The sequence below is a fragment of the Olea europaea genome, chromosome 6 (assembly GCF_002742605.1).
Source record: "Olea europaea var. sylvestris chromosome 6, O_europaea_v1, whole genome shotgun sequence".
NCBI classification, from domain to species: domain Eukaryota; kingdom Viridiplantae; phylum Streptophyta; class Magnoliopsida; order Lamiales; family Oleaceae; genus Olea; species Olea europaea.
In genome coordinates this window covers 20,525,791-20,537,655 of record NC_036242.1, presented here as the reverse complement: position 1 = coordinate 20,537,655, position 11,865 = coordinate 20,525,791, and the positions used below count along the sequence as shown (strand labels likewise).

General features: G+C 35.0%; 1 protein-coding gene across 1 annotated transcript; it reads left to right on the top strand.

Annotated features, from left to right (window-relative positions):
- Positions 1-2,842: 2,842 nt before the first annotated feature.
- On the top strand, positions 2,843-6,181 carry LOC111396124 (phosphatidylinositol transfer protein 3). The gene is made up of 6 exons (XM_023022435.1): positions 2,843-3,095; positions 4,291-4,543; positions 4,879-4,915; positions 5,129-5,234; positions 5,352-5,462; positions 5,788-6,181. The coding sequence occupies exons 1-6, from the start codon at positions 2,946-2,948 to the stop codon at positions 5,902-5,904; spliced, it is 774 nt and encodes a 257-aa protein (XP_022878203.1). The 5' UTR covers positions 2,843-2,945; the 3' UTR covers positions 5,905-6,181.
- The last annotated feature ends 5,684 nt before the right edge of the window (positions 6,182-11,865 follow it).

Genomic DNA, 11,865 nt, shown 5'->3' with positions numbered 1-11,865 from the left:
AATTTGATCCCTTTGACATATTTCTTTATCCAATTGACTCCTAGCACTCTCAGATCTTCATTGCAAGGTTCAACATAACTTTTGATTATTTGCATTTTAGTCTACGAACTTTGGATCTCTCACAATTTGGCGCCCTTTCTCCAAATTTTTCGACTTTTTCTTATTTCCTTCAATTTCATCAATATATATCAAAACATCAAAACACAAATTAAAACTCCCTAAAAATCGTAGGAATTAGCTAAATATCAAGTTTAGATATTATCTAAAATATGAGTGAAATACACTCATCATTAACCGATGAATATGTGGACCAAGTGAGATAATGTAAACTATTTGTAGCCCATATGCTCAATATAAAGTCAAACTAATTAAAGTCTAAATTGTCGAATTAACTAAAGTTTAAATTGTGGGTTAATTAACTGCCTACATAACTTCCCATTTGGTAATTGGATGGAAGTTATTGTAGAAAAATCGCCCATTTTTATGATGGATGGAAGTTATTTGACGGTTGTCTATATAGAGAAAAATCCCTGCAGAATTTCTCTCCTAATATTGAAAGTCGTATGGGATTTTGTTTGAGTCGAGATAATTTAAAAATTGTGTAGTTTCAAAAAGTGATTTGTTTCACTATGTTTCTGAAACCCCTCCATTTGTCATTTGCTACTAGGCCCTCTTTCTTTTTAGCTTCATCGTCGTTGACAATCTTGTTTGAATTTATCGTATCAGTCGAGGTTTCGAGTTATAATTTCGCTTCATCAAAAGATGAGAATTCGGTCAACATGATGAAGAGTTCAGATGCATTTAAGCAAGAGCAAGCTATGATTTTATTGAGGCAAATTACGAGGATTAATCAATTTCTGGCAAAATCCATTTTTCCTAAGACCATACATTGGAGCCATAAGGCCATAAGGTTGTGACAGGCGACAAAGCGGTGGGAGATGTAGTGGTGGGTTAATTTGGTTGCGTCTAGTTGAAAGGTGGGAGAGGGGGTGAATGGGGGTGGAAAGAAAATGATGAATAATTCCTTCTATTTTTTTTATTTATCTTATGTTAAAATTATAAAGTTTCCATTTTATCATGTTTATGTCATTTTATCATGTTTATGTTTGGTCAAAATCAATTTTTCTCGATCAATAACGGTCAAATGAATGAATCCATCCATCTGTCATTGTGCTGCAACAAAATAAAAAGTTTGAAATTGTGGGTGATACAAATGAAATATTTAGATAAAGTCTGCTAAACAAGAAAGGTTTGAAATCATGCAATTCTCCCTTAATTATATCATTTCTTTCACAAATGAAGCAATACAGTCCATATCCAAATTGGGTGAAGTTTTCAAGAGTTATTGGTCATCGTATAAATATTAGATTTATCATATTCCTTTTTTAATTTGTTGCAGCTCACATGTTTTGAATATTATGCTTTTAAAGAAATTAGTACGAGACGTTGGTTTTGACCATTATTGATCAATTATTTAACTAAAAATCTTGAGTCAATTAGTTTCAGTTTATTTAGGATAAATTCCTCCATTTTTATAAGTGTGACAAACATGTCCTCAATTTTTATTTGTGTACCCATTCTACAACTTTTAACACCTTGTGGAAAGTATCTTTAACTAATATGACATGCAAAAGATGTCCGACTGAAATGGTTAAATTATCCAAAAATGCATTTCCTTCGTGACGAAGTAAACGGTGACCATTTAAATAACTTGAAAGATTAATCGTTCAAGTTATTTCATTGAACATGTAACATAATTTCTACCGTCATTAATATGAACTTTCATGAATTTAAACAATTATTATTTTATATATTCGTCAGGCCTTAAAAGATTCAAAAAAAAAAAATTATAAATCTTATGCACGTAGCTGGGTTATTAATTTAGTACATTGATCCAAATTGATACCGAACAAATTTATTATTTAAGCGAGATTATTAATTTATCTAACCTTCATCTATTGAGGTTTTATTGTATATAGACATTTTTCGTTAAATGAGTACATTGTTACCAAATTGGGGATATGGATTTCATAAATGAAAAGGTTAGAAAATAACTGTCACACTTAAAAAAAGTTTGAGACCCCTATAAGAATTTACACATTTATTTCGGCATAGGGAGTGAAGGTGTAAAGTAGGTGAGTGGGAGGGGGGGGCGGGGGGCTACCAGTTGTCAGTTTTCCCATTTTGCAAGAATTATTCTATTTGTACAATTTTTTGTACAAGTTGGTTGAGTAACGGCCCCATGTCAACCAACTCGTATGTCCTTTTAATAGAGGATTGCCACTTGGCTATCGCGTCAACCAATTTGTACAAAAAATTGAACTTTTAGCGTGGTTGATTTTGCAATGTAGTTAAGCGCCCGTTTGAGCCTCATTATTTGTAGATTATAATGAGATGAATAATGTTTTTTTTTTAAAATAAGTGGTTGAAAAGTTTTTGATTTATGTGTAATATTATTTTATTGAAGAATAATGTTATTTGCAGTCGCTCACTGTGGCAGTCGCCCTATATGACATACACATGGTAGGTGGTTATTTGATGCATTAATGAATAAAAAACTATTCATTAATGCATCAAATAATCACCTACCATGTGTATGTCACGTAGGGCGACTATCGCAGAGAACAACTACAAATAGCATTACTCTTTAGTGAAAATTATATGGTTAAAAGTATGAGAGAGAAAAATTTAATTTAATATAATGAGAAATAATGGGGTTCAAATGGGGGCTAAAATGTCCTAAGGCCAAAAAGAAATATCAAGAAATAAGAATAAAACCAAGACCACCAATCCCCAGCATAAAAAATTTATGACATCTGCCAATCCCCAGCATAAAATATTTATGACATCCGCCAAACCCAACGCCCCATCTTTATTATATACTTTCACAGATAAGTTGAATTGGAGAAGAGAAGGCATCCCAAGAACGAGGTGGAAGAAGGAAGATGACTTCATATCTGCGTCAAAAATTCCAGTCTTTCCAAATTGGTTCATCAGATGTGAAAGAAGATAGTTTAGAAGATCAAGAAGAGGTAGAACGCAGTAAGATTGGAATTATGAGAGCTGTTGTCGAAGCTCAAGATCCCTCTGCCAAGGTACCTACTTCACCAAAACCTTTGTTTTTCTGTAACTTTATATTTGTGTTGTTGATCAACGCTTTCTTGCACCTAACCATTTTATAATTTGCTTTACTTGCCTTATGGAACTTTTTTGATGGCCAGTAAATTGAAATATACAAGACGCGAAATTAAAGAAATTGTATTAGGGAACCATAACGGAATAGCCCAATTCCTTGTAAATTTTTTTTTTTTTTTAATATTTTAAGCAATGTGGGATTTTGCCCTTAAGCTCCTGTTTGTTGACAATTTTCAAGATAGGCGGTGAACCCTGCTATTAGCGGATTGCAAAAAGAATTAAGGTTGAGTGAGCTATCAGTGACTATGAGTTTGGTGTAGGGATGAAAAGATGGAGAACTTAACTCAGTCTATGAACTAGTAGTATCTCTAATCTCTGGCCTCACGTTGAATGGTAATCCTAAATGAACAAGAGAGAGAAAAGATTGATTATGCACAACTGAATAAGTTGTTGAATAGTTCTAGCAGAGAATTCACTTGGTAGGAAATAGATATGTAAAATAAGATCATAGAGTTTCGTGTGCCAAATCTTAGAATAAGGATACTGACACAACCGAAGCTAAGTACCGAAATGAAATGTAATTCCAGGGATTCAGTTCAACAGTCTAAGGTCCTTAGGCCAAATCTTGGAATAAGAATACTGACATAACCGATGCTAAGTACCAAAATGAAATGTAACTTCCAGGGATTCGGTTCAACAGTCTAAGGTCCTTGTGCCCAATCTTGGAATAAGGATACTGACATAACCGATGCTAAGTACCAAAATGAAATGTAACTTCCAGGGATTCGGTTCAACAGTCTAAGGTCCTTGTGCCCAATCTTGGAATAAGGATACTGACATAACCGATGCTAAGTACCAAAATGAAATGTAACTTCCAGGGATTCGGTTCAACAGTCTAAGGTCCTTATGCCCAATCTTGGAATAAGGATACTGACATAACCGATGCTAAGTACCAGAGTGAGATGTAACTTTCAGGGATTCGGTTCAACAGTCTAGGGTCCTTTCCATCTCCTTTCCATATACATCCAACACTCAGGGGCCAAGCTTGTCTATCCCAAAATTAAGAAATAAATGAAGTGGCTTGTTATGTGTTTTAACATCATATTTTGATTACTCACTGGGACCTAATGAGAATATTGCTTTTCTGGATTTCAGGAAGTTGATGATTTTATGATCCGTAGATTTCTCCGAGCTCGTGATCTAGATGTTGAAAAGGCTTCAGCCATGTTTTTGAAGTACCTGAGTTGGAGGAAAGAATTTGTTCCAAATGGTTTCATATCACCTTCTGAAATTCCAAATGATCTTGCACAGGATAAGTTATTTATGCAAGGACATGATAAGACTGGACGCCCAATAGTCCTTGTCTTTGCTGAACGGCATAAGCCCACGAGCGTGGAAGAGTTTAAGCGTATGCAATAATATACAGTTTTTTATTAGCTTCTCTTCTTTTAATTTACAGTTGTTTCAAGTATACTTCTACATATTTCGTTTCCAATTTTTTGGACAATAAACTTCCCTAATAATTAAATTGGCTTGGTAAAGGGCAAAGCATCTCCATCTATATACTGATTATTCTGCTGTTTTTCAGGCATATTATTACCTAAAACTTTTACAAAGTTGTAGCTTTCATAGAGGAATTGGGGCAGGATTGTTACCATGGTCCATCCCTATAACATCTACAATCACATGCATGTTTCACTATTGCCGATTTCATGCTAAAATCTCATCCCTTTTCTCTTGCAGGTTTTGTTACTTATACCCTTGACCAAATTTGTGCTAGGTAATTCAACTCTCTGAATGTATTAATTTATCCCCTTCCTTCTGAAGAAAAGTTGAACATTATTTGAGCAGGCTATATTTTTGGTTTCATACGATAGATTGGCTCATTTAGAACTAGTCTGACTTGAAAAACTTATCAAAACATATTTTCACTTTCATAATTTAGAAAATTACATATAACTAACTATCATAATTAACCATTGATTATTTTCAGAATGCCAAGTGGACATGAGAAGTTCACTGCCATTGCTGACCTAGAAGGATGGGGATATGCTAATAGTGATATCCGCGGATACCTAGCTGCTGTCTCAATTTTGCAGGTTTTTGTTCTTTTCATGTGATAAACAGGAGTGCCAAGTTAGTGTACTGAACCAAACAAATTCACAATACTAGAGTGTGAAAGCTTATGTCGGTTTTCTGATTGATTTTGATGACAGGACTGCTACCCAGAGAGGCTGGGCAAGATGTTCATAATCCATGTTCCTTACATATTCATGACTGCATGGAAGATGGTTTACCCATTTATTGACAAAAATACTAAGAAGAAGGTAGAATGTCTCCTTTAGCTCTATCGCTTATTGTACATACATGACACACCCTGCACTGTGTGATTAATTGGAGATGAATGATTTCACGATAGTATCTTATGACCATTCTTTTGCAGTCATTGTGTTTAAAGGTCTTTATAACTCGTTACAACTACAATGTCATAGTTTCTGTTTCGGATGTCATTTTCATTTGGTACAAGTTTCTTTGTTTTTATATCAGTTGTAAGTTGGAAACACACTTACTTTGAGCTGGACAGAATGAGTACACTGACAGATATAACGTATCGTTAGCTGATCCTGGTTTATGATTACTAAATACCCGCAGATCATCTTTGTTGACAACAAAAAACTACAATCGACCCTGCTTCAAGACATTGATGAGAGTCAACTTCCAGAAACATACGGAGGCAAGCTAAACTTGGTTCCTATTCAAGAATGCTAATATGTTGAATATACTTTTAGTTCCACCATTAATTATATTATCCCCAAAACCATCTACTGTCAGGGAGCTTATAATAAATCATATTTTGGTAACTGCATTTCTATGATTGCCGATGCAGATGAGAACAAATATTATAACATTGAAATACCATAATGTCCTTCTCGTCACTGGATAGATATGAAAGCAACCGATTCATTTGTATGTCACTTGGCTGTCTGGACCAGTTTGTGTGCATTATTCACTATCAAATATAGCTATGCGTTAATTTTGTTATTAATTCTTACCTCGTGTTTTCATTTTATCATGTGTTATTTGATATTTTTCTTTGATATGTTTCTCACTGATAACGTGCACACAGAAAAATGGATGTCACGGATATATGCCCCTTGGAGCGTCTTTAAGAGACTTTCATGATATGCTCTCTATTTTAAAGAGACGGTCATTAAAATCATACTTCAATAAACTCTTTAAATTAACATTTTAATATAGAGAGTGGCTTTGACTATCCAAATTTGGAAGGCTAAACTCATTTTCTATAATTAAATGAATTCAAAGTATTTCAATTTTCAACGTAGGAAAAACAATAAAATATTCTAGAGAAAAATTGGTTAAAATAAAAGATAGAGAAAAATAATAAATATTTTTTGGGAGTATTAAAATTTAGTGTTAAGTATAAAGAGCTTGTTGGAGTACTTCAAAATTTTAAATCTCTAAATTTATATATGTTCTCCAAATGATAGAATATGCTCTTTAAAAGTAATTTAGAGATGCTCTTACAATTTCAAAAAGGGTGCCTCATAACCTGTAGAGTTGGAAGAAGCTTTTGATTGTGGACTTAAATGTCCTTAATAGGCTAGACATGCATTTATGATATATTTGTGTACAGAATTAGATAATACATGACTATACAATAAACAATTATCAAATAAGCCACTATGATATTTGCTATCATTTTCTTAAGAGAATGGATGCATAACTCACATTTAAATTTATTTATTTTTACATTGAACAACTAGATATTTTATTAATCATCCTAAAAGTAATTTACATGTAAAAAAGAGTGGGACTTGTTCTTACATTTTCAGATTTTAATTATGGTTACACTGGCAGAGCTATGTCTTCTGTACAAGTGAGTAATGATACCTGCCTCTGTGTATCAGCCCCTGAAGATGAGCAAAGCTAAGACATGGGTGTTGCATTGCCCTATGCCAAGGCCTAGTTGGGCATGCTACCCATGAGTTTTGCGAGTTGAGATTTGCTTTCCATCCAGTTAATTATTGATACATCATTTTTTAATTAACATGTCATCTCAAATTTACTTTCATTAACTTCATCACTAATCTATCAAATTGATTACATGTTAACTTAAATGATGTGTCAATAATAAATTAGGTGGACGGCAGATCTCAACTCATTTCGAGGGGCATTCAAATGACGTAGCATGGCAGGAACAGATTGCCCTGCATACAAGGAAATGGTTCGGGGAAACTGACCTGAGTGCAAGGCTGCACATACAGTTTAGGTCCAAATCATGAAGAACGAAGTGTTCTTCAGTCATATAATGGTCAACATTCTTTGGAACTCCAGTAAAAGTCTAATCAGCTATAGGGTTGATAAAATTAATTGATAGTATCATGAAGAGATACTGTGTTCAAGTATATAGTTCAAAAAAAGCAGGACCCTGTTCTGACTGCCGGGCCAATCAAAAAATCCAACATATGAAGCATGAGAGGGAGAGAAATAATCAAATTAAATTTTATATATAAAAGGAGAAAGTTCCCTTAAATCCAGCTTCCCCAGGCTCGGGTGTAGTGTCTTAAATTCTCATCCAATCAATAACTTGTCTTTGTCAAAAAAAAGTAGGACTTTCCCACTTTGCCAGAAGAAATTTAATATATGTTGTGACATAATTCGAGGTGGCAGCCTATAATTTGATAGAAAAACTGACTGTGTTTAAAATAGTCCAATAATTAAATGTCACGTGACATTATGTCAAAAATTATGACACTAATTCGAGAAAGTATAAGTTGGGGCCCTTGGCAAATTCTACCAGAGATGTCATAATGGGACCTATGGCATGGCAAAACCAACCACCAAATTCACCAGCATTTGGCAACGGGAAGCACCATAGATGGGTGCACACCCCATTTTCCACAAGCCCCCTTACAGAATCATCTTGTGTGGGTCACGAGGGAGGCAACACCCACGCTGTTGGCGAATTAAACTTGATGTCCTCTTCACTGCGATGCCTAATAAGCCACTTGATAGTAACAGTTGTCTCAGGTTCAACGCTAGATAGATCTAACCCAAGGGAAGCAAGAGCAAGGACATCTTTAATGCAGAAATTTAAGTACCAACTACCAGGAAAGGGGGCCAATGAGGTGCAGACAAACCTGCCTCCAGTCAAAACAAAGTAAGCAAATGCACGTTTGCTGGATCCACCCGATGGATATGCTCGTGGTTGTGCTGTCATATACTATCATTGAACTCTAGCTGGGATGTCTGAAATCAGACCCAACTCATATCCTGGTGCAAGGGTACCAAAAGAGAACCCTGAAAAAGTATAGCTGTAGTCTGAGAACAAAATACGAATTGCATGTAAATGCAGAGGGGTTATCTATCAGTAGATTAATTAACAGTAAATTTTAAGCAGCAATTTAGAGGATATAAAGAGTTTTCACCCCCATAAGATAATTTTGTTCATCGAATATCATTTTCAATACCCAACCCCATAGCATGGGCGGTGACCAGTGAGATACAGGAAGTAAAGGGCAGGAACATAGAAAATAAAATTCAGATAAAAGAAACTGCTTAGGAGAAGAGATATAAAAACAAATTAAGGGCCCGTTTGGGATGGCTTTTGAAAAGCCAAAAGGAGCTTTTGAGAGTCAAAAGTCGCTTTTGGACCGTTTGACTATTTTTGTTTAAAGTGCTTTTGGAGGTTAGAAGATCTTTTAGAGAAAGCTGATTTTTTTGGCTTCCTCCAAACGCACTTTCGGAATGGGAAGTGATTTTAAATATTAATTTTCAAACAAAAATTAAAATAGCTTTCTCCAAAAGCTCTTCTACAATAAGCAAAAGTCAAAATAAAAGCCTTGTCAAACGGGCCCTAAGGGTGTGTTCAGGGGCGGAGCCAGGATTTTAGTTCAGTTTCGACCCGAGCATCGTTGTACAGTAACTTAATTATTGGGCTTCAAAAATATATCATTTTCTCAGGCATGCCCTGCACTAGCGTAAAAATGAACCCACTGGCAACAATATTAACTCCAGTTGTTTCTCAGAGGAGAAAAGAATGCAAGCAACTAATCATATGCACCTTGGAGTAATTTAATAAACAGAAGGCACATTTTACCAGTGTCGTCAGGCTAAAATTATACGTGGGATGTCCTTTTCCTCAACTGCATACCACCATTACCATATTTTCCCTAAGATCCTACTGCAGCAATTCCTTTTGATTTGGCTGCAGCAGCTGCTGCTACCGCCGCCGCTCGATTAGGCGTTGAGGGCGAAATGGCATTGGATTCTGAATTACTTTGTGTTGCAAGTATGTGCTGCTGCTGCTGTTGCTGTGTTTGCTGAGAGTTTACCTCGGCAAGTAGTGCGTTTGATCTGACTTCCCGTGAGTGTCTCTTGCTCGAGCAAAGCATTGGCAAGAACATGGTGCTGTTTGTGACGGAGTAGGCTGTGGACGGGCGAGGTTGAAAAATGAAATTCGAATTGATTGAATAATTTCAATTGAAGGCAGAATGGGGGATGGGTTGTAATTTGTATTTATAAATGGGTCATGGGTATTGGATGATCATGTTGGGCTAACAGGTTAATGGGTTACTGGGCTTTGCTCGGCAGCTAGACTGAAGCGTGGAGGGAATTAACAGATAAAAAAGATTTGGGCTGTGGGGTTGGGCCCAAAAGTCCAGTGTGGGCTGAGCTTAATTTTGTGAAAGGGTAGGTTTTTGTAAAAGTAAATTTTTGAATAATGTGATTAAAATATATGGAAAAGTTTTAAGTTTATATGTAAAATTATTTTATTGAAAAAATGTGTGATTGAAAATGCATTTGATTTGCTATTTTGAGGTCATTTTCAATTTTCTAAAACACTCAACATATTTTGTATGTTATTTTCATAAATGTGTTTTCAAAAACAAGGAAAATTTTACAAATAAAACTTAAAATGACCTTTTGACGTTGAAAATAGTTTTTTTTAAAAAAAAGGAAAATGAAAATGAACTTGAAATTTTTTTCAAATTAAAATAATTAATAAAATCACCTAAAACCTACCCAAATACAAATACTCTCTCTCTCTCTCTCTCTCTCTCTCTCTCTCTCTCTCTCTCAATGGATTATATATTGATGATTATAATGCCGTTGTTGAAGATATAATTCCAATGATTCATTTTTTAACCAACTTTAAAATTTATATTTTTTGATCACATATTAGCATAAAATTAATGTGTTTTACTAAATAATTAAATTAATTGAAAAAAATGTCATAAAACTATTTTTAAAATTTTAAAACCAAGCGCATTTTTTAGTTTTGGTTTTGAAAAATTAGAATGACAAACCAAACATATTTTCTGAAATTTAAAAATAATCTCTCAAAACAAATAATAGAAAATGGATTTAAAATTGAAAAAAAAAATAGAAACGCAAAACAAACGCACCTTTAGTGTTTTATAAAAGGTTAAACCCTAACCTTAAGGGTCCCCCACCACCCCTGTCCTGGAGTATCGTGAGGGAGGTAAATCGCAGGTTATGCCTCCAAGGGTACAAGGTGGAAGGCTGCTTGTACACTTACACTTACCCAAGAGCCAAATCCATATTTCAGGATTCGAACCCTTGACGCAGCAGCTTCAAGTAAAGCTGAATTTTTCCACCCTCCTCTTTTACCACTTGGAGATGTGCCCTGGGGGCACCTTTAGTGTTTTATATGTTTTATAGAATGATGTCAAACAGTGGCTAAACCTTAAAAGACGTGCCTGGGTAATGACAGTGCACTAAATTTCATTGTGAGGCAAAGTTAAGAAGGAAATCAATGAGTACATGCACTGGCACAAGCTTGTTGACAAATTTTCTGAACAACAGAAGGGAGAAAAATGTTATACTAAATAGGTCAAGGCTAATAAATATTCATCTACAAGCAGCCTCAATCACCTTACTTAAGGTTTTCCTAAGGATAACTTTCCCATCCCATCCATTTACAATGCATATCTCCAAAATGGAAATCATCATTACCTCTTTCCTTCTCACACGAAAGACAAGATAGAGTAAAGAGGCAATTTCCAGAAATCACACAAACATAGGTTTCTTCAAGCAATAAAAAGTTTTTTGTTCGTTCCTTAACATGAGGCTAACTCTACAGTCACTCCTTGTCCCTACATACCTACAGCCAGCTACACTACACGAACCCATAGGTAGTCTATTTGCTGGCTGATTCACTAAGGTTCCTCTTTAGTAAAGATGTGGAAACATTGGCACTGTATAACGCAGTGAATGCTAGAAAAAAGACCATATGATGCAAATGGATTCTGAACTACATTCTGTCAATCGAAAATCGATTAACTAAACAAGTAAAGTCTTCTTGTTAATGCTACAATTTTATCACATAGACAACTTATTGTACTCGTGTACATCAGTTTATCGCTGATATATCAATTGTGTTTTGAAGGATCACATGATATCAATAACCACTATGACACAGTTAGAAAAAAACCAAATGAACAACATGGGGAAAGATCTAGATCTTACTTCTTTTTTTTTGATCGGTAAATGTAAATGTATAGATCAAAAATGTACCATGTACAAATACACCGGGTATACCCGGGCGAGACAATGTCCATAATCAAATACAAGTACTCCAGGCATGCCGGGGCAAATCAATGTCCAAAAACGTACAAAAAAGATCAATGATGAAAATACTAGTAGACACCATTAGCAAGAGAATCATAGAGAATCAAAACATTC